The sequence below is a fragment of the Grus americana genome, chromosome 17 (genome assembly GCF_028858705.1).
Source record: "Grus americana isolate bGruAme1 chromosome 17, bGruAme1.mat, whole genome shotgun sequence".
Lineage (NCBI taxonomy): Eukaryota > Metazoa > Chordata > Aves > Gruiformes > Gruidae > Grus > Grus americana.
Window position 1 is genome coordinate 9,779,083 of NC_072868.1, and position 23,462 is coordinate 9,802,544.

Below are 23,462 nucleotides of genomic sequence, written 5' to 3' on the forward strand. Positions count from 1 at the left end.
GAGGGTCTGCCTACCTCTTGTGATAGTCTGGAGCTTCTGGGTATAAATCACACGTGTTTTATTTAGAAAAAGGTACAGAATGCTTTCAAGGAGCAATGGCAGGTGTTCCACTGGAATACTGTATGTGAAATGGTGAGCAAACTGAATTTGTGTGGCTACGCCACACATCATACCCCTAACTCCACTATTGTTCACACTTTCTAGATAACCTGTCATAGATATAATTTTAATACAATTAATTCTGGATCCATCTGTAACACCGGGAGAGATTTCTTCATTATTTCAAGTTCTCCCTGATTTTCACTAGGGAGCATCAGAAAGCACTAGGCATTTTTTCAAGATGGTGATTAGGGAAAACTGGTGAGTATTTGGTTAATGTGTCCATGTGCCTTCACCACACATGACATCTAACCAGGCAGACTATCAGGAAACAATAGATTTTCATGGAGAATCAGCAAAGAAGTTGTTTTTGTAGCATGTGCTTCTTTCACTATCTCATTGCAAATATTTTCAACATTTTTAACAATTAAATATTCCTAGATGTCTTTCGATATAGGAAGGGCTTCTTCCAATAACTCCTACTTTCAACAATGCTGAAAACAGAAGAAAAATTCCAAAACTGACAGAAAAGAATCTCTCTTCAACATGTCCCAAAACCAGGGACCCGTAACAACCCTCACGTTTCATTACAGGGAACATTCACCTAGGGCAGTTCACAGAGGAAGATTTGCAAGTTGTGGTTGTTACCAAAAGGGTCACGGACTTGGCACACTTTCTGTTGCTATTTGTGGCTGCAAGCCTGGCAGAAGCATGGCTTGCAAAAAGAAATATTTGGGGAACAATTTTATCTAGTGACTAATGAAATAACATTGACAGATGAAAATCATCTGGTGTAAAAGGAAGAGCACGGGCTGCGACACGGGAGGCTGTAACTCACGGTACCCAGGCAAGAACGTTGGTGTGAGACCTCCCAGTACCATTTGCAGTCTCAAGCTGGGAGACGCTCCCTTAGTTGGCACAAAATAATACTACTACTACTAAAAAATTCACACAGGGCAGCAGTCAACCCCCCGAAACTGTAAAATAATACAAGACAAAGGAGAAAAAGAATTGATGGAGAGAAACCAGTGACAGTAACACCAGCACTAACTCAGGAAAATGATTCCCTGAAGGCAAGAGAAACAACAGGGTTATTCCAATGCTTCCTCTTTAGCATCTGTCATATGCACTTGAGAAATGAGGCCAAGCTGTACAAAGTACCTGGATCAGGAAGAAGAGTTGTACTAATTCTATCACATAGAAGTGTGAATTCAGGTCACGCTAGGGTCTGCTCAGCTGCAACGGGTATGGTGTGTACAAAAAGTTAGCAGGGCCAAGCTCGATGACTGAGCAACTACAAACGGTAAAGAGGAGCAAATTTTGCACACGTGAGGTTGTGAACTCCGCTCTTGTGGTTCCCTTCTGGCCTCCAGCAAATCACTAATCCCATCTGCTTTGGTTTCTTCATCTGTAAAATGGGTGTTTACTCACCTTTCTAATAACAGGATGATTGGGATTAAAATTGGAGTGTCAAAGAGGAAAGCAGTTTTATTTCCCAACAGTAAAGAGACAGAAAGGCTCTGGATTATCTAGATTCAAAGGAATCAAATAATTTTGTGGTCAAACAAAAGTTTTAGACTGTTGCTATGGGAACCATCACTTCTCCTCAGAAAGACAACGAACGGCAACTTAATCCTCTCCAATCTGAAAGGGGAAAAATAACCTTCATGCGAACTGCAGGAGTTTCACAGACAGTCGTTGCTGCTCTTCAAACTCTTTTGTTTCATTCCTCCAGATTCTCGCTTGTCTGGGAAACGAGATCCTGCAGAGGCAGCCTCAGAACAAAAATGATCAGTATTCACTTTGCATTTCTGTACCACACAAGCGTTCTGCTTGCCGGGTTGTCAGCAGTTCAGTTCCACCACTCACCCACCCACTTCCCCACAGAGTTTAAGGATCATCTTTTCCAAGGTTTTTCTTTTGTAATTTTTTTTTCCCCTTGAAGGCACCACTTCAAATGAAAAATAGTTCATCCAAGATCCTCACCATCCACTAACAAGCGAGCATTGGGGACGCCCTGGTTCCTGCTGTCCGGGCAGCACGTAGAGGCTGTTACAGGTGTAGGGACTGGCCTTTCATATAACCCTCTGTGCTGCTCTGACTGATTTTTTTAAACGTCTTCTCCCTCTCCAAACTCTTGCCTTACAAGAACTCAGGGTTTATCCTAGGGACCCAACCACCAGAATGACAATCCAGGTGTAAGACCAATGCTTGCCTTTATCGCGTCTGTAACCCCACTTAAACAGATGTTTTAACTCAAGGAAACCTTCACAATTCTTTTGCAACCTTAGTAAGAAATACTTTTTTCTCTTTAAACTTATGAAATGTTGTTTTCTCTGTTCTGTTTTTAGAAGAAACTGGCGCAGCAATGCTGAAGACAGACTCGCCAATGCTGGGCGCTGCAGCCTTGGTCAATTGAGGTAAATGGTGCAGAGGAACAACCCTCCAGGAGGATACAGAGCTCTCAGCCGGTGCTGACTCACATTTGCCCCTGGACACCAGCGCATCTGCTGACTCACACTCCTCCTTGGGTTTGGGACCCTTCCAGCTCTTCTCTCTTTGAAGGTAAATGCTGCTTCTATCAACATCACTTAAATAAGTTAAAATAACTTGATTTGATACACTATTGATATTATTCTTCAGTGTAGGAAAGATATATTTACAGGAAATAATAATGACACAGTATTCCATACATTTATGAGTTTTCAACCTTTATTCTCCATTATAAATTCCTTATCCCACACTCTCATTTTACAATCTTTACAAAGTCATTTCTTTTGCAGCTTAATCTTGCACGACTGATATCAAGTTAAAGAGTTCACACAGTCAGAAACACGAATAAAATCATTTGTTACATTTTGTGTGAAGCGCTGTGAAGATCTGAAGGAATAACTCAATGCTCTCTAGCCAATTCACTACAATTAAAGACAGTTTACAATCCGGGCAAGTTCAGCTGAAGGACTTTACAGGCTGGCAACCCAAACAGCATCACCTGTAACCTCCCCTAACCAAACACCTGGAAGACACAGAATGCACCAGAAGTTTGAGAAGAGAACAGATAACATAATATACTCAAGTTTAAGGTCTGTTCCTTTTAATAGTTATTTTTCTTTAAATATCAGAACACTTCTACATACAAACAAGCTGTGCAGCTTGCTAGGAATAAATGCATTTTAAAGTTACAGTAAAACAAGCCACATCCTGTTCTACATCTACGCAGTAACCATCTAACAGCGTGAGATGCAGCAATAAAATACAGAGATGCACGTAAAATATTTTCTTTCTACCTTCTTCCTCATCTAACTGGTTTTGCAAAATTTGGGGATCCAAGTAAACCACATCTATCCATTTATTAAAACACTTGCTCTGCTAGAGTCTTACAATCCAAGCAATCCATCAATCCAGAGTGGTTCAGAGTTCACTACAATCACACACACGGAACCAACCCTCAGCCTGAGCAACTGAAATGCTGATGCAGCAGTTCCTGGCCATGCACGCGGATACACTGACAGGGAACCAAAGGCTGAAAGAATTGTGCTGAAGCAAAGCACGGAACAAAGGAGCAGCACATTCACCCCTAACAAAAGATACCCGTTAGAATTCATTACTGGTCTTAATGCAGAAGCCACAAGGCTCAACATAAGGACACAGAAACCCTTGTATCTTAAATGCCGAGAGCTTCAACAAAGAATCCTGCAGTATTCTGCCTTCTCCTACGTGCAGCACCACTGAAGGGTGGCAAACGCTCGGCACAAAGCACAGCAGCACAGTGGACACAAATTCTGGTCAAGGGCGTAGTTTATCACTCGGCTGCCCTGAGTTGTTAATGAAGGTGAGAAACGCCAGTTCCAGGCGGCCCTGGCCCAGGAGCGCTCACATGCTCCAGGGGCACCGAATAGGGCTGAGAGGTTTTAGAAAAGCAACTGCTTTGCTACTTTTAGCAACCGAATTGCCAATCTTCTGCCTCTTCGGAACCAAACCTCGGCCTCTGCCCCGGGCACATTGGGAGGGAAGCGGCTGAGGGACCCTCCAGCTGAAGCACCCAGCGCCTGACGGGGAGGCTCCTCCAGGCCTAGGCCCGGGTCCCGCTTCCCTCCAGGCCCAGCAGGGCCCATACCTCACGGACGTGGTTCCCTCCCTCCCGCCCGCTGCCCTTCAGACCTCTAGGGCAGCTCACAGGAGACGGCACCAGACCTCCCCCAGCCCCGCTCGCTCCCCGCCACCCAGGCGCACAGGGAGCCCCAGCCCAGGCCCCGCCGCCACAGCCGAGCCCACCGGCAAGCCACAGCCGCCTCCCCGCCCCGTTACCTGGGCAACGTCGCAGCTCTCGCGAGAGCGCCCGGCGGAAGTTACGCACCGTGCGTCGGGGGTTACGTGATACGGCGCGGGGAGTCCGAACAGCGCAGCGGGAGGTGAGGGGCTGCTGGCGGCCCCACGGCAACGGCCGCCGGGCTGGGGGGTCCCGGGAGCGCGGGCCGGGCCGCAGCGGAGTGGGCGGGAGGTCCTGGGCCACGGGTCCGGCCGGCTCCTCGGCATCGCCGCGGCCGGGCCCCGAGTGCCCGTGAGCCTGTTGCCTGGGCTGCGGTGCGGGTCCGCTGGTAACGTCCCGTCCCGAAACCTGAGGCGAAACCCGGGTCTTTCGACGTTTTGTCGTGCAAATGAATGCGCCCCGAGTTGCGGTTCGTCGCTCTCCGTGACGCCGGCGGCGCAGCCCCCTCCCGGGGTGGGGCAGGGTAAATCGCGGACCTGCGCTTCCTTGCAGGTACCTGAGGGGAAACATGCCCAAAATAACGCTGAACGGCATCACGGTGGATTTCCCCTTCCAGCCCTACGAGTGCCAGGAAGCCTACATGGCCAAGGTGCTCGAGTGTCTGCAGAGGGTGAGTGTCGCCTCTGCCTGAGGCGTCGGGTTCATTTACTGCCTTTTGTTTCTAAGCCTGAAAAAGAACCTCTCTAAAAAGAGGATGTCACAATTCAAGTTTACTATTTGTTGTCTGTATTCCACCTTTTCCGAATCTTCTCTGACCTTCTTTTACTTGTGTTTTTATTTTACTATGTAGTTATTAAAAAACCCCAAAATGTGCAAGTGGCAGTTAGTGGAGATGTAGACGGGATGTTTCTGCCTAACTTGGGAAAAGGAAGAAAAGCTGAGCAAGTTGTCCGTGTGTTTGTGCAGTCTGTCCTTAGATATCTGGGGTTTGGTTTTCTATTGTTAGTCCTCGGACTATTAGTGTAATTCATCATTTTATCTACAATAGGATAATCTTACTGAATGAATGTCAAATAAGAAAATGGTGTTTACAATAGTTATCTTTGTTCTGGAGTTAGTTAACACATCTCTGTGGTCCCTGTTCTTCTGAGAGGTCAAACAAGCTTGTTGTGGAAGCTTTGGCTTTCCACGTGGCTCAGCATTCCTCCATGGCATGGGCAGTGGCTTGGTTCCTGCTTGGTACCTCCTTGTTTTAAAGTAAAAGTGTTGTAAGCCTATTATGTATAGAAATTATTTTCATAAACTTGAATGTGAATTGTCACGGCAGTGCAAGCTCAGCTGATAGTTTTTCTGCAACTTGTAGTATTTCTATGCACTTATAAACACTAAGTCCTACTGGATGTTACAATTTTAAAGTGCTTGGAAAATTTTCTGCCTGAACTGTGATGTGGGATGTAGTCTTAATTCTAAAGGAAAGTGGCAGTCTGTAATCTAAGAGTCACTTTCTGGGGCTTTTTTGCAATAACTTCTAATATTTTCACGTATTTTATGCTGAAATGTGATGCATTCTAGTTGGTCTAGGTGTGGAGAATTCATCTGCTAAATAAAGGATAATAGCTGGCTCTGGGTTTTAGACTGAGCCTCACTAAGTTGATTAGAGGGCCCTAAAAGTCATACGTTTATAGCAACTTTATGTGAGGTATATGTGCGTTTCTGTTGTATGGTAGAGTTTACCAGGTCGTTGTGGCTTTTTTGCTGAGGAAATGCAGTACTGCACAAAGAACTGTTCTAGCTGAACCTCCAAATTCCTCATTTTTTTCTTTTTTATTTTATTTCTCTTCAACAAAGAAGGTAAATGGCATTTTGGAGAGCCCTACAGGCACAGGAAAGACCCTCTGCCTGCTGTGTTCCACTCTGGCTTGGCGGGAACACTTTAAAGATACTATCTCAGCCCGAAAAATTGCACAACGTATGAATGGAGTGGAACTCTTTCCTGAGAGACCCATGTCATCCTGGGGCAATGCTGCCACAGATGCTGATATCCCAAGTAAGTACTGTGATTTTTCTGCTCAGTAGGAATGATACAGGAATGTTAATGAACACTTTCTTTTATCTATCTTTTGTAATAAGTATGTAATTATAAAAGTCATGGAGCCATTGTTTAGCAGCTGAAGCACAGTTTCTCCATTTTATAGATTTTAAAGGTGTTTTACATATTTTTGTTTTTTCTTAGAAGATTAGGAACTCATTTAGCTTATTTTGTGTGTGTGAATAGTTAGATGACAAAATTTCTTGCTGTCTCTACAAGGCAAACTGTTACCATAGCACCAGCTGGGAAAGGAGGTTAATAATATCTCTAGTTCTTCTTTTCCTGCTAATAATGTTTTTTCTGCCTTTTTTTTTCCCTCTATTTGGCAGCTTATTACACTGATGTTCCTAAAATAATTTATGCCTCCAGAACTCACTCACAACTTACACAGGTCATTAACGAATTAAAGAACACAGTCTACAGGTAAATATGATTTAGGATTATGTTCCTATTCAAAGAAAAGGTGGAAAAACCCATCTGGTTTAGGTATTGTTTGCATTTATGTGGATGAATGTATAAAAAACTGATATTCAGTGAAATGTAGTTTTCTTAATGGGCATGTATAGAACCTGGATTTCTTTGTTGTTGGGTTTGGGTTTTTTTCGTACTTCACAGCTTCTCTTAATTCCTTTGAGCATAGAATTGACCTGAATTTGGTCTTGTTTTGGTTCTTTACTTCATACATTTACTTCTAAAATGGCCTTTTTCTCCCCTTTGGTTCTTTTCTGGGGCATTTCTTTAAGGCAGTGGGAAGCCATGACAAAGTTGAATTCCTCAGCCTGATGTAAATCTATGAATAATTTGTATTTTTGCCATACCGATGTCTGTCATGGTTTTCAGCTGTTGACGTGCCAGTGTGTTGACTGAGCTCTTTGGACAGGTGATAATAATTTGTTTATATGTTTCTTGTAAAGATACAGTCTTATCATAAACAAAAAAGGTATTGTGAATGTTTGTAGTGCATTAGTTCTTGCCGTAACCTTACTCTAAAAATCACAGCCAGCTTGCAATAGCTTGTAATAGATGACAGGCCCCAGCTTATTTGGCTGAACTGTCATAACAGAACCCAGATTTTATGGCGGATGATGTAAGCAGCTACTCATTACCTCCTGCTGTAAACTGCTGCTTATTACCACCCACTGCTACCAGGAGAACTGCAGTACCAAAAATCAAATTACATATATAGCTGTTACAAACAGACTAGCTTATTCTTTCTGATTCTGAGACTTATTTTGGGCTCATCTATTTCTCCTGAACGTTTCAGTTTCGATTTATGATACCCAACTTTGGCATGTACAGTTATGTTCTTCTTTCTTGCCTTATTTTTAACATCAGTTTTGTGTATCCTTTTTGAACAGGCCAAAGATATGTGTTTTGGGTTCCAGAGAGCAGCTTTGCATCAATCCTGAAGTGAAGCGGCAGGAGAGCAACCACATGCAGGTGAGAATGTGGAGATTTTTTGTTTTGGTGTACGGTGTGTAATTCTTCACTCTGGCATTGTTTAACTACTGGAGGCTGTAGGGAAAGATAATGTGTTTCAAGGAATTTTTATTTTCTTGTTTTGTGAGTGCAAAACTTAATTCTGAGTCTCTGGTAGCATTTTCCATCCAAAGAAGGATGCCATTGTGTAGAACATGAGAGTTAATAGTTTTCAGTTTGCTTTCTGATCTGTCACTTAAGTTTTTCAGGAGCAACAATAATTTAAAAATAGTGTGTCAGTGATTGTTTTGCGTTTTATTTTAACAAGTAATATCAAAGATTACTGTTTTGAAAAGTGTTAGTGGCAAAATATAACAAAATTTCCTCTGAGCATCTGAGTGTTCTGTGCTGTGTAAAAGAGAGCCTGACTTTTAAGGTGGACAGAGGGACACATGATTTTAAAACTGAAGAACTGTGATTAGCGTTTATTCATTAGCTGGTGTTACAGAAAACTAATAGCTCTTCACCCCTTGACAGGATTTTCAGTGCTTGACAAGCTGTGCTGCCCTTGGCTAAAATATACTATATTTTACAGATCTACATGTGCCGAATGAAAGTAATGGCTCGTGCTTGTCATTTCTATAACAATGTGGAAGGTGAGTTTGCTGTGGAAATAAAGCCCTATTTTTTGGAGAGGGAGAGATTTGCTAGGCAGGTAAAAAAGTTTTGAAGACTTTGCAGAATCTGCCTGTGCATGTGTGTGTGTTTTCTCTGTGTTAACATTTAATTCTTGAAAGACATTAGGAAGTGGATGAGCATGATGATCAGGGTAACAACAAATCTTTGTGTGATACCTTTACCTAAGCTTGTTTGTAATGTAATTTTTCACAGAGAAGAGTACAGAGAAAGAACTGATTGAATCAATCATGGATATCGAAGACTTGGTTAAAAACGGAAACAAGCACAGGTAAAAGATCCCCTCTGACCTTCCTCCCCTTACTAGTGAAAATAGTGAAAACTATTTCTCTGCTCATTTTTATTAATGTCTTGGTACGAACTTGACATACACTAAAGTAGCAGAACAGTGATGAGAGCAAAGTTGAGTGGCTAGATAAGTTGCAGAGACAGCTTCCAACAAAATCATGTGTGCACTAAAGCCTTAACTTCTGTTACTGCAGTTTTTATCATACAGCAATTTATTTGAAACCTTACTTGTGTAAAGACTGAATCTTATCAGGGTCAGACTCACCAATATTTTATTTCTTGCTTGAGCAGAGGCTGCTGATATCTGACATGACAAATGGTATTGGGGTTTTGTTGCAGATTGAAAAGAATGAGGTGACTGATTTGTTGAGATAAAATAGTCTAGTGCAGCATTTATGTCTAGCCTAAAGGGGTGAAGCGATAATGCAGTAATGGATGCCGCTCTTTCTCCTTTAATTTCTTTTTCTCTTTATTTTGTTGTGCTGCACAGCTAGGTATTATTTACTATGCTTTTCACTTGGGTTGTGGGAATAGAGCTAACCACCTGCCCTAAAATTAAACATGCCAGTTTCAACGCCTTAAGAAGTTGATTAGAAACCCTTGTGAATATGAAGCATAGTGCATGATTGCACTCTAAATGTTTCTGTAAGTATTACTTCGTAGTTTGTACTACTTTTTTTTTTTTTAAACAGAGCTTGTCCGTATTACCTCTCTCGAAGCCTGAAGCAGCAAGCAGATATTATTTTTATGCCTTACAACTATTTACTAGACTCAAAGGTAACATAAATCTTTGCTTTTAAATGCAATTGTTCTTCTATTTATCTTACATTGGCTTTTAGTGGATAAGCTGTGAAGAACTGATGCAAAGCAAGTGAATGCATTATATGGTATACTACAAAACTAATCAAAACCCAGTTCAAATTCAGGACTGTAGAAGATGCTCTTTTGTGTTTTTCTCTGTAAAGTTGTTCTTTCCCACAGTTAAGAAATATTTTCTTTTTTCCTATTTGAGGTCATGCTATTTTTATAGAATAGCTTTGCAGAATGCGATGCCCTTGTTTGGTGATATTCACCTCCTGAATACAAATCTTCAGTCACATGCTATGCGGTATTTTTGCATGTCTTCTGAGACAATTTTTTTTGTTTCTGCAGCCAGCTACGTGATTTCTAGAATAAGGAAAACTTTTCAGTAGAGGTTGGACATCCCTCTTGGAAATAATTGCTGACTTTGTTAAAAAAGTTGTTGCAATAAGTTGTCCGTATTTCATGGATAGAAAAACTAAACCTTTGGAAACTCTGAGGAAACAAATCTGCTGACATCTTCATGCAACTTGGAGTAATTAATGAATTATAGTAAAAGCCAGGTTACATTCCACTGCTACAAAAGGCAAAAAGACTAAATATTTAATAAATTAAAAAATAAAATTAATAAATTAAAAAATCTCTGACCACCTTAAGCAAAGAAGCATTGTGAATTGAAGTTATGCGATCTGGTACTGTTGGGAGTGTCTTCAAAGCATCCACTTCTTGCAAAGACAGCATGAGTATAAATTTGTGAAAACAAAGCAAATCCCCCTGGTTCACACCCTGCTCCTCCCAGATCCCTATCAGTAAAAATAGTGACTGAAATTAATTCTGATAAACTCATGTATCTTAGTGTGGTACAACTGTTTTTTGGGGTTTTTTTCTTTATTACAACATCAGTTGTATCCTCCATAAACTTTTACATGATGTGTTTTATCCTCTGCATTTCCAGAGAAGACAATTCCGTGGTTTTTATGTTAGGTAGCCACAGCAATGACCGAACCGTTTGTTTGTTTGTTTTAGAAAACAGCCTTCAAAATACATGAAAACCCAAGTCTGTATTATGAGCCAATTTCTCGGTCAATCAAATCTATATTTCACTGTAACCTCTTTGTCCATTCCCTCACTCTCTTCTTCGTCTTTTAGAGCCGGAAAGCGCACAACTTAGATCTGAAGGGGACTGTGGTAATACTTGATGAAGCTCACAATGTGGTAAGTTGTTTCTGGTCTGTTGCTGTTTTTTCAAACTTCACCCAAAATGAAAAACTGACCCCTGCCCTATTACAAACAGTCTGTAAAATCTGTGCTCAGCTATTTCAGCTGTTAATGTTCGTTATCATGAATATTTCTTGTTTCTGTAACAGTTAAAGCTTTGTAGTTTAATTAACTGTCCTTTGACATTACTGTGATTTTCTACAAGGTGGTAGTTTCTTCCAGAAGGTGGATCTCCATGTTTATGAGAGCTCCAAAGAAGAAAATAAGCGAGTTCTCTTCCAGGGTGTAAGAAATCTTAAAAGACCCATTCTTGAAGCTCAGCTGCATCAGCTGTCCAAGTGCAGTAGATGGCAAATGTGACTCTTGTAATATTTCCAAGTCTTACTCATAGAGAGGAAAAAAAGGGGGGGAAAAAAATGCTGCATTATGACATCTTCCTCTTAGCTGGCTCAAAACTGCTGTCCTTTGCCTAAATAATGAAATGCAAATGAAGATTTGAAATATGTCCCTCTTTTCTGCCACATGAACAACCTCCCAGTGGGAATTCTGCTAAACAGCTGCAAAATTTATTTTCTGATTGCATGTTTTGCTTTCAGTAAACAGGCCACCGGAGGGTGGGCTATGTTTGGCTAGAGATACTTGCAGAGTTGTGTCCAGTATCTGCTTCTTTCATCAGAACATCTTTTTTTCTATTGAAAAATGAGTGGAAATCCAGTCTCAGTTGTTTGGATTTTGGTTTGGTGTTTTTTTCGCTCTTTGAAGTGTTTTAAAAACATGAATTGATTCCTGCATGCAGAAATTAAGCAGAACAGCTATTCTAGAACTACTCATTTTGCAATAGTTGTCTCATGGTACTGTCTGTTCCAGGCTAATATGTGGAAACTTAGTAAGTACTCTGAAATAAAATTGACTTCTTTCTGATTAGGTAGTTTATGCATGCAGCCAGTTCAGCATTTTTTTCTTTGTAACATTTCTTCATATCTATTGCAGTCAAATTTTTGGTGGGTTATTCCTTACTATTTCTCTTCATTCCTCAGGGAAGATGATTCTTTTCGTGAATGAAAAAATTTGTGACAAAACAGTATGTGACTTATTTTTCAAGGTCATAGTTTTGTCAAACTTAAGTTTGGTGAGTGTTCAAACCACTGCTTTTTTCTTTTTTTTAATAGAAAGTTAGTATGTTTTCTTCCTTCTCTATAATAATATTTGTTCTGGCGTACATTTTGGCCCAAATTTTACATATGAACAATATGCATTTTAGGTTTTTTTTTTTAAATTTTGTTTTGGGTTTTTGTGTTGGTTTTTTATGCCCCCCCTCCTCTTTTTTTCTCCATGCTCCCATCTCTGAATGCAAGATCATGAGGGGCAAGAACCACATCCTCATATGGGTGAATACAGGGATAGGAGTCTTTCCTAAGAGTGTGAAAAGGACCAGGAAGTATCTCTTTTGAAGGACAAACTGATTCTCTAGCTAAAAAACTTGCTACTGGGACAATTTGTCATCAGACAGCAGGCTATTTGGCAACTGAGTGCGAGAAACAAAAGGATGTCAAGAAAAATCTATTAGCAGGAATCTAAGAACACAGAGGAGGTAACACCTGTTAAAAACAAAAGGGATCTTAATGATGACAGTGATTTGCTACTAGGTGGGAATGGTAGAATGTTGATAATGTGAAAGAGGCAAAAGTTTTCAGCAAGTATCCGTTCTATGTTTCAGAAAAAGGGATGCCTAGTAACAGTCAAAGTCTTCAGGTGTTTATAAAATGTCCTCTGGCCTGAGCTGGAGATCACAAATGAAATCAAGCCTGGTCATCTGGACTTTAGCATCTATGAAATTGCCTGAGCAAATAGCACACGGTGCAGTCCAAATGATGCTTCCATTCCTTGTTATTTTAGGAGAAGTTGTGTGAGGAGTCATCTTCTTTTGACTTGACACCCTACGATTTGGCTTCAGCAATGGATGCTATAAATGTCGTACTGGAAGAACAAGCCAAAGTAGTTCAACAGAATGAAATAAATGCTGAATTCAATATGGAGTTGGCAAATTCAGGTGTGTTGACAACCACAAACCACTGTTCCACTGGGATTATAGGGTGCCACTACCAAGAACTGGAAAGTAACTTTTCATAATGGCAAATTTATTAATAGATACATTATTGTTAACTAGTAATCACTGCCAGACAAACAGGAAAAGATTTGCCCAAACCGATGTGACATGAGGAGTCTCTTTCATGAGAAGAGTGAGTGGAATACAGAAGATATCTTTCCATATACACAGTTCTAGCCTTTGTATCCATAACTTCTGAAAAGACATAAAGGAATGGAATGAAACAGTCATGAAATATCCTCTCTGAAATCTTTCCTTTCTTCAACAGGACTGAACATGGAACTTGAAGATATAGCAAAGATAAAGAGTAAGGTTATTTTTTTTGTGTGTTGAAAATTGTTGTTGAAACAGTTTCAGAAGGTCAACAACTACAAATCCATTTCTTGTAGCATTTCTGTAGACATTGCACATAACTGAGAAATTCACAACAGTTTAAGTTGTCTCTTTTCAGAGAATTTTGTGGAATGTTTTGTTAGAGTTTTTTCCCAAGAAGGTGAGAGATTTTGCAAATGAATGTGTCACTTCATTTTTTGCTAGAAGTTGCCTTGTTTTCTAATCTTGTCAGTGTACTGGAAATTTATTAGTTGCATCATTCTGTTGTAAGAATGTGATCCTACATGAAGTTAATAGCATGAGCGTGAGATGTCTCATGTTTGCAAAGCATTGCCAAGAACAACTTTCCCCCTGTGTATAGAAGAGGTTAACATTTAGCTGACAACTGTATTTTCTAAGAGCATCACAGGCTTCATCTAAGGATTGAGGTCATAGAAGTTCTTGAAGCTGAATATGAATATTTAGAGATGCTATCTAGTAAAGTTTTTGATCCTTTTGACTTCTTTATAGAATGAAGAAAACAGCTAGGTTGCTGTCTTTGGTAACAGCCTTTGTAATAAAGTACATTTAGAAAAGAGGCTTAGATGTGCCTCAGAAATGAGTTTCTGTGAACCCTGACTTCTTTCCCCTCTTGGTTCTGCTAAAGAAATTCTTCTTCAGCTAGAAAGTGCCATTGATGCAGTGGAGCTGCCACTGAATGATACTGGAGTCACCAAAGAGGGAAGGTAAATTTCTTCTCATTAATAACGTTTACATGTTAAAAATACAGCAAATTCTAGACCCAGGTGAAACTGGGTCAGCTGTTAGGGTTGGTTCTGGCTGTTAGGATCAGTACTACTGTTCTTGTTTCTGGGTCTAGTATTTGTTCAAGATTTTGGGATTCCTTAAATTCCTTTTCAGTAGTAATCATTATTTCTGGTGGAACTCCCTTTCAAAGTGTTTCAAGAGTGGAAAATCCTATGCTGTGGGTGTGCCTATCAGATATTCTGAACTGAAAGAAACTCCTCACTGTGCTGCTTTCAGTTTTGCGTCGTGTTTTAAACAGGGGTACTAGTGCTGCAGTGATTTGGTTTGAGGTACCTCAGAGCTCTGTAAGTCTACTTCTAAACTAATGCATATTGTACATTGTAAAAAAAAAAAAAAAATCACGGAAATTACATGCAAATCTGTTTCTAAATTAATATGGATTGTATGTTGTAGAGAAATCATGGCAAATGTGAAGGATGTGATCAGTATGCTTTCTGTCGTGTCAATATTGTCTGCTGTCTTTATAACCAAATACTTATTTTTATTCCTGTAAATTTTTTTTCTCATGGAGACAACATGTTTTTCTCCTAGATGGTGAAATTGTTGTTGTTATAAAAGAGTAACAGTAATTGTGTCCATGTGATTATTTACAGCATTCACCCGTTTGTGCTTTTTCTTTGTAAATTGCAGCTACATCTTTGATCTGTTTGCAGAGGCCCAAATAACATTCCAGACCAAATCCTCACTCTTGGAGTCATTAGAGCAGATTTTACAGTTTCTTTCAGGCCGTAAGTGTAAACTTATGAATTGTTTCACACAGACTTTTCTCTGTAATGTAAGTAATTGTAAGTTTGCATTGTTTAGGGAGAGGAGGAGAAGGGCTTCTCTGTTTTGATTTAAATTCTAGAACTGTCCAGCTAAAATCTGACCCTGAGGACCTCTGGTTTTTTTATTAAGACTTGCTGTGAGGTCCTCCCCTGGAAAGCATGTTTCACGTCTGTTCCTGCAACAGAACTAGTTTTGAGAACCACTTTGTGTCAGAACGTAAGTGTACCAACATGTGTACGTACATGTGCATACATAGAGGATTTTTGCCCACAAAACTGTTTTTCTCCAAAACCAGAAGAATTGTGGGATGGAGCTTGTTGACGTTTTGCTGATGGCACTTGTAGTGTCTTGAGTTCTTCCCTGATCATGGAGTTATGCAACAGGAATGCTGGGAATCACATAATGTATGGGGTTTTTTCTTGATTTAGCAAGCTTCTGTTTTACTGTCTATCAGCATCTTGTTCTTAATTTGCCCTTCAGCAAAGAAAAATCTCCAGCTTCTAAATGTGTTAAGAAAATGTTTTAGTTCTTACTAGCAGACTCTTCAGTAAAAACATTGAAGAGCGCAAGACTGCTCCATGGAGACTAGAATATAGACTGTCAGTTCTGCAAGTGCATCCTTTGTGAGAGCACATCTGGGTTTTTTTTTTTTTTTTCCCCCAGCATCTTTCTCCTTTTAAGCCATTTGCACTCTGTCTTAACAGGTGTATCTGTTCGTTGTGTCCATGGTTAAATTCTCATCATCAATATATGTTATATGTTCTTTTAACTGCTCCTCTGTAGTCACTGTTTTAAGCATACTGGAAGCTTGGAGGTGATTGTAAAGGGCTATTTATAGCTACAGCAAAGGTTAGTTTTATCTCTCTGCATAACAGGGGAGTCAGTTTTCTATTCTTTTTTTCATGAGACTAATATTAGTTGTGCAAGCTTTTGAAAAAGCAACTGAACAGTTTAAATGTTCTTATCTTTGTTTTAATTATCTCCTTTCCAATTTTTAATGTGGCGGAGCCTTAAGAAGTTTAAGTATCTGTTTCAAATGACAGCCTCCCAATGTGTCAGAGACATGAAACTTCTTTTGGAATGCTAGTTTTGAATAATGATGAAAAACTTGAAGTAACTTAATTTGTTTCAGATAATGTTTTCAAGTTATTGTATTCAGTGTTGTGCTGTTGAGGTAAGATATATCTATATATTTGTGTTGTAAAAGTAATCATGTATTACTCTGTCTAGGTACTGGGATATTTGTCAATACATCTGGATTGCATAAGCTCTCAGATATTATCCAGGTAAATAATTAACGCTGCTTCTCTATATATCTGAAGGATAGAAGAGCTGGTTTAGAAAATGTGGAAATACATTGGATCCATTCTGTTCTTGATTGTATGTACAGTTGTGCAGTGGTGGAAGTCTACGGGGTTTTGAGGAGAAAGCTGCTGTCTAATGGGATGGTCTACTTTGATTTTTACCCAGGTTGTTCTTTCATAGTTTTGGTGTCCCTTTTTGGAGATGCTTGATTTAAATTTGTCTGATTTTAGCCTCTACCAGGTGGAGCTAGGTTACTGAGCTGTTTACTTTCTAGCAGCAATGTTTGGGAATATGAGACCTCATGAAGTAACAGGACAGGCTAAGGAAAAAAAGCAAGCAAAAGATTAATTTAACTATATTTTAAAAAATTTAATTATTAATTTAAAGGATCTGTAAAATAAAAATCTTCTTAGTGCCACAGGAACTGAGCGTGATGCTTGTGGTTATCCGTATGGTGCTGTCAGTCCTCTCTCTGTTGTGTACTTATAAAACATTCATTTAAAAAACCCGGGCCCCATAAAATTAGAAGGTACAGTGGGCCTGTGGCCTGAAATTCAATTTCTAGCTTCCCTCTGAAGTTGACCAAAGCTCTAATATTCTTGAGTGATACTCATAAAGAGGGTAATGTTTAGAGAGCTTAAAGTTCAAACAAAATAACACCTTAGACGTAGTGTTACATATTGGAAAATCTGCTGACGCTTGAGATTAAGTTCACTATATTCCCAGAACTTGGTGATTTACCGAGTTATTGGGTGTCAGGTTGAATTAGACCTTTTCCTGACAGTGAAATAAGACCTTTACTTCCCAAATACTTACAGGGGTTTTTTGGATCAAAAAGATCTCCTTCCCCTCATCTTTAGTAGGTGGGTGATAATAACGATGACGTTTTAATGTGCATTAATAATTGCTTTTCTGTTTAATGATATTTTTTTTGTACTAAAAATGGTAATTCAGGCACTGACGCAAGAAATTCCTTGACGTTAAAGACTGTTGTGACTGGCAACGTTCAGTCTCCTTGTAGTTCTCTGGTTTTGTTCTACTCACTGGTAGCCTGCCTAATAGATTAGCTGCCAGACTTTTTGAGAAACCCTTGACGTCATACATCTTTCTTCTGGAAAATCTGCTGCTTACAAGTGTAATCTATGTTTCTAGGAAGAACAGGAATGTCAAAAATGTGATAAAATAATGGAAACACAGGCAGGAAGAGAGTAAAATCTGTATAAGAACAAAAATTAGGAAGAATACAGCAATTGCTTTACCTAATCAGAAAAATTAATTACTTCTGTGTCCAGCTCTGCATTTGGCAGCAGCAAATGAAGTCTTTTTTTCCTTCCTCAATATTCTTGCTTATTTCCAGAATGCTTGTTAGAAGATTTGTAATGAAATTCTTTTCTGTCTGGGTGCAGTACCAACTATGTACTTCAATTTTCCCTTTTTGCTGAAGGATTTATAACATTCCCACTTACGTTTCCCTTTAACTGAGATTATTAGGTTTTAGTGTCCCTTTTAAGTAAACTAGCAGGGATTAAATCATCTAGATTTGAATTTAGCCATGTTCCCTAGAAGTCCTATCCTGAGTCCTGGATTTTATTTACTTTGAATGACACTGCTCGGGTCTATTCTGTCATATGTACTAAAATCTACTGACAACATTCAGGCTGTATTCCTGCTGATTGCTAGAAAATCTTACAAAGAGGAAGTGCGAATCGCTCAGTGTCATTGCTTTTCACCTAAGAATTTACTTGCTATCTTAGCTTAACTGTGAATTCTCTTCTTCTAGAATTGGAATTTAATAGAGAAGGATAATCTATATAATTTAAATTTTTCCTAGAAAACATTTAGATACTTGTCAGCTCAACAGCTGCTCAAGATTAACACAGTAATTCCTATAGATGATTTATTTTTCTTAGTTAATAAGACTTTCTGTGCTTACTTTGTCTAGTAGTGGTGTAGGAAGTCATGTTGCACTAGTTATGCTAGTGGAGAGCAGCATCCGTTCCAAAAGGACACCACAGAATAACACCCCATGTAAAACTAAAAATGAAGAAATGTATTCAAACTTTGCAGACCTGCATGATAAAGACAAGTTACCTAGCTGTATTTTGACCGGTCCTGGTAGGTTTGAAATACTGATCTGATCGAATGTATGGATGTTTGTGAGGGTGTATTCACAGTGGCATACACAGTATTTCATTTTTATAGCAGCAGTTCAACAAAACCTATATGTATGTTCTGATACTGTAGTAGCAATTTGTGTATGCTGATACCAAAATGATTTGTACTGAAAGGTGTGTGTTGCTGTTCTTCTGTGGGGAAGGTGAGGTACGCTTCATTTAAATTATTTTCCCAGGGTTTCAAAGCTGAAAGATAAGAGTTAAGAAGAAGCTCTGAAAGCTAAGAGTAAGATCCCTTTGCTGTTGCTGCTGAGGACATGCACATGGACAGTTATTGCAAATCATCTGCCACATGATAGTTTGTTATCTTGAGACATTTTTAAGTGGGACTAGGTCACAGTTAGAGTCTTTGTTGGTTAAACACAGTGCTTTGTTGTTACAGAACCTTGTCTTCAAGACTTAATTTATAACCAGCTTGCTTTTATTAATAATAAATCTTTTTCTTCCTTTTAGAAGAACATTTATTAAATTTTGTTTTTTGTATACCCTATCTTTGGCTATTTTTCAGAAGTTAATATTTCCAGGAATTGTACTTTTTTTTTTTTTTTCCTGACTGGTGGAGAACATCTTTCTTGTTGCAACTAGCTGATATTCTTATGAGCTTGGATAATTCCTTTTACATGTCTGAAGAAATTTTGTTTAGAAAAATTAACAGAAGTTATAAATATTTGAGAACTACAGCTGTTTTTACTGAAGTTGCACTGGAATGCCATATGTTTGAAAGAGCATCATCCTTAGTTGTAAGAGATCACATACAGGAAAGGGGAAGAAGCATGACTGTGCAGAAGAGTTGAGAGAAGCATTTCGTTTAATATATGAACAGCTAGGTATGATTACAGCGTGATTATTTTTCTAAGCAGAGTATTATTAGTGTAAGGTATCATGGCTGAAATTTTAAACTAAGGGAATTCAAAAAGTTCTTACACTCAGTTGTGACTCTTTGATCTCATGAACATGTAGTGTCTTTATCCACAGCCAGAAGTCATGAAAGTGTGATGAGTAATACTATCATTAGTATAGTTTGGATATATTTAGATACTTGTTTGCATTTTTTTTTTTTTGATCAATGAGAAAGCAGGTTAGCAGGAATTGCATGTAAAAATGTATTTATTCAAGATTCTCTGTCTTTATTGAATAAACAGAAGCAAGGAGATATATTTAAGGTTATCACAACAGTAACTTTTGTGGAGATAATTCTCAGTGTGAAGATACATTAAGGATTTTGCTGGAAACAGTTGTTAAATCTTTCCATTTGTTTACATCCATTTTCCAGACAGTTTTCAACATCGATTCTCCAGAAGGCACAACAGTCTTCATGCCACATCAGTCAATATCTAAATATTATAAGGTATGAGATGGTTTGTGTTCTACACTTTTCCTCGCTGACATTTAATGTCTGTGTACCTAAGCGTCAGAAGGACGTGGATAGTATAGCGAATGATGTTGATTACAGGGATGATATGTAAATTCTTGTAGAAAAAAACCCAAAACAACACCAAAGGAGCTATGGTTAGTTTAGGTTCCAAGTAAAAAGGGGAGCTTCATGGTAATTTTTAAAGAAATCTTAAAATGAAATGAGGAAAGTGCAGCAAATGTGAATTATTGAAAACTTTGATATTGCATTTTATTCACGAATCGATGTGTTCTTCCAATAATCTGTTCTCTGGACTTTAGTTTAGCCTATTACCAAGCAAGTACAATACAGCCACTGAGCCTCCCTGCCCCACCAAAGTCCTTATAATTTATTTAGAGTTTGGGACTTATGGGCTCTGGTGCTAACATGAATTTTAGGAACAGATTTTTTTTTTTTTTTTTTTTTTTTAGATAAAAGGTAACTTTCATAGTAAGTTGGAGACTTGATACTGTTTTTGTTGCCAGATGGAGCAAGTCTTTCTAACACACTAATATTTTTTTTATAGTCTGCGTGTTTTATTCTGGTGGACAATGCCCAAATAATTGGGTTCTGTGCTCAGGGCAGCCCATGAAAAGCTGCTCCTATAAACTGGCTCAAAATGGCTGGTTAAATGGTGATATACTGTTTTGTTCCTTGTTAGATATGTTATGAAAGACTTGAAATAAAATAGGAAAGACAGGAAATAATATGATCTTACTAACACTATAAAAGTGACACTAATTATGTTAACTACCCTTAATATGGGCTAGCTTTTTTGAGAGATGAAGTGCAAGTTCATTTTTGCAGCTGTCTTTAGAAGTGTTGCTGTTGTTTTCCTTCAGGTACATATTCATTGGGATAACAGTAATCAGAAGAAGAAACAAAGGACAGATCTCTGGAATTCATCGTCTGCAAAAAACCAAGGTACAGGACTTGGTCTTGGGGAGGCTTGTACAAAAGTTGGATTGAAAACTACTCAACTGTTCCTTCCTGATTCAAATAAGAGACAACAGTTGAAGACATCTCAGTCTGCATTACTTCGCATTTGTGAACAGAGACTCCTCTGGCAAATTTTGGAACATCATTGTAGGATTTTGAGTGAAACACCACCTATGTTACCTTAAATGTTAAAAATTACTTTGAGAAATAAAGTGCTGAACAGAATAACTCACTGAGGGCACACTCCAGATCTCTGTATATGCAAAAATAGTTTTTAAACCCAAATGGTGTAGTAGTGTTCCTCATAAGACTTTCCAGCTCTAAGTGCCTGATTAATATGCCTTGGTCCAAGTTAAAACTATCAGTACATGTGAGATTGGGAAAGAGGAGTTATAATCAGTTGGCTCATTCTGAAGCTCTATAGTGAAGGTTCATGTGATGTGCCAGAGAAATAACACTTGAGAATGTGAATTCTTAGCCAGAAAATGCCATGTCAGGTAACAGCCTCAGGGCACCACTACCCTCTTTGAGATGGGACCTTTTTTTGAGTAACTTCCTAACTTCTTCAGGGCATGTTGTCACTTCTTGATAGTTTCAGCCTTGACTATACTTTTCAGTCCTTCTTGTTCAACTGAAATTTCTCCCTCTCCTTGTCTCTTTCCTCCCACCTATTTTGTTCCTTATGTTCTGCAGAACTTGGTACCTGGAACTAGCTCAATATAACCATGCTTCAAAACAACATAGAGGAAAAGAAACTTGACTTCTGAATCAAAGGTTTATCCTAAGGCTGTTATAAAGCAGCACTGAGCTTGGCTTTATTGGACTTCAACTTTAATTCTTTCTGATTTCCACTCCCCCCCCCCGCAATAAATACAGTTAGGTGGAAAATAAAACATTTTCTGATTAGAGAAGACAGATGCAGATCCCTTTACCTAAGCCTTCTTAATAGAATACTCTCCAAAGATCTTTGTAAATACCTTGCCTTATAACTATCTACTTAATTACTCAATTAAATGCTCTTGAGAATGTAAATATTTGTTTCATGGAAGTCCTTTTCTTAAGAACAAAAGTAACATTTTTCAAAGAATGAGTTTCCATGAATTTAGTAGTTTTGCACATAACATCCCCTTAAGTATTTCCACAAAGTAAGTTCTGTTTCTGAACAGCAGCATGTGCTGTTTGGTAATCTGCTTTTCCTGAGATATTGCTCAATTGGAGTTTGAAGTTACAGGAATAATTCTAAGTAGATTTTGCTAAATGTGTGCAGGAAAAGGCTAATAGAAACACTTTAGGTTTATTGCATAATTTGAAGGATTTATACACAAAGCAGACACAGAATTCTGTGATTTAGTAGACACATACTGATATATCTGCTTTTCAAATAAAAACAGTATTTGCAAGTACCTATGCAACAGACTAGCAATTTGTCGAGACTTGCTCTATGTAGAAATATAGCAGAGGCCAGACAAGACTGATCAAGTCTCTAGTTTCCTCTAGTGGTATAGCAGATTATATAGAAATAATGCAAACCTTTTAAGAATAGCTGTTTTCAAAGGATTTTGTGGAAATTATTCACTCAAGCATAATTCTCTACAAACTGTGATTGGTGAGGACAAGTGGCACAGCTTGTGACAGCTGATGAGATTACTAGCTATCTGTCCTGTGCCCAGATGCCACTTGTGAATGCAGTATTGAACTGATAGAGTTTCACATTAAGATAAAACACACTTACTTTTGGTTTGCTCTAAATCACCATGTTGTAAACAATTAGCAAACAATTTCTCTGTGGATTAGCTGTCCTTGGACCAGGAATGGAAAAAGCTGCTGCAGAGGTCTACCTTCCAACAGTTCCTGCTGGTGAATGGGACCTTTAAAATAGGATTAATATTGTTAACCTTAAAGACATAATTGCAGAACAGCAGGCTGGAAATGTACTGCAATTCCAGCTTCTCCAAGAACTGAGCAACTGGTGCCTGGCAGTCATCCTGCAGGGTTACAGAGAAATATATTTCAAACTGAGCACTGGCGAGGCAGATGTGAGTGGTTGGTGTTCTCTTCTAGGCCATCCTGTATCAGCACAAGTTGCTTTTATGCTGGAATTTCTTAGGCTCCTGATATAAGCAACTTTGCGCTGGTCTGCAGATACCTACTGGCTTGTCCATGTACAGATCCTAACTATAATTTGCACCAATTCTTAGTGTGAATTAGAGATACAGGATTTGGTAAATTTTGGAATGTGATTCTTCTAGAATCTGGATGTCTTCTGGATGGATTTACCCAAACGAGATGGAAGGATAAAACTTTAGCTTAAAATAAAAGTTCTCTTGTAATTCTAAGCAGTAAGTGACTCACTGGGCACATATTACTGGGGATTTCCTGAAACTGTCAGCTCCTTTTTGGAAATAAAATCTTTGAGTGAAGCGTGTACATTTAAAACACGCACATGATATGCGGAAGCTAGATAATTTTTTTAACTGAAAATAATAATGCAAAACAATCAGAAACAAAACCAAAAGCTAATGTTTCATTTGGCTGCTCTTGTTCTTGACATAGATTATTGTTTCATTCCCTTGTTCCTTTGACTGTCTCTGAAAAGCTGATGCTAAGTTTTCAGCAAGACCAGCAATGGTACAACTATAAGCTGAGCAATGAAAGAAATGACTAGTGTGATTTATCCATTTTTCTTTATATCCTTTTTGTTGATAATTTGTAGTATGCCAGATTTTCAGTGTTACACACATTTTATATCCATATCTCACAAAAGATGTGAGCAGAAGTTGAAAGGTTTGGCAGTTGACTGTGGGAAAATGGAAAGT

The 23,462-nt window shown here is 38.7% G+C and overlaps 1 protein-coding gene across 5 annotated transcripts in view; it reads left to right on the plus strand.

Moving 5' to 3' along the window:
* The first annotated feature begins 4,479 nt into the window (after positions 1 to 4,479).
* Positions 4,480 to 23,462, plus strand: part of RTEL1 (regulator of telomere elongation helicase 1) — a 49,535-nt gene continuing 30,552 nt past the window's right edge. For 4 of the 5 annotated variants that reach the window (XM_054845369.1, XM_054845373.1, XM_054845370.1 and 1 more), the window contains exons 1-16: positions 4,480 to 4,511; positions 4,862 to 4,979; positions 6,158 to 6,356; positions 6,728 to 6,821; positions 7,757 to 7,838; positions 8,413 to 8,473; positions 8,709 to 8,784; positions 9,494 to 9,578; positions 10,752 to 10,817; positions 12,717 to 12,870; positions 13,196 to 13,234; positions 13,907 to 13,985; positions 14,698 to 14,795; positions 16,066 to 16,121; positions 19,588 to 19,662; positions 20,550 to 20,631. In XM_054845369.1, the coding sequence (XP_054701344.1) occupies positions 4,878 to 4,979; positions 6,158 to 6,356; positions 6,728 to 6,821; positions 7,757 to 7,838; positions 8,413 to 8,473; positions 8,709 to 8,784; positions 9,494 to 9,578; positions 10,752 to 10,817; positions 12,717 to 12,870; positions 13,196 to 13,234; positions 13,907 to 13,985; positions 14,698 to 14,795; positions 16,066 to 16,121; positions 19,588 to 19,662; positions 20,550 to 20,631 (1,348 nt within the window). In that variant the 5' untranslated portion in view covers positions 4,480 to 4,511; positions 4,862 to 4,877. Of the gene's footprint in view, positions 4,512 to 4,861; positions 4,980 to 6,157; positions 6,357 to 6,727; positions 6,822 to 7,756; positions 7,839 to 8,412; positions 8,474 to 8,708; positions 8,785 to 9,493; positions 9,579 to 10,751; positions 10,818 to 12,716; positions 12,871 to 13,195; positions 13,235 to 13,906; positions 13,986 to 14,697; positions 14,796 to 16,065; positions 16,122 to 19,587; positions 19,663 to 20,549; positions 20,632 to 23,462 lie in introns of those variants that run through there. The other variant, XM_054845374.1, reaches the window with a different exon arrangement.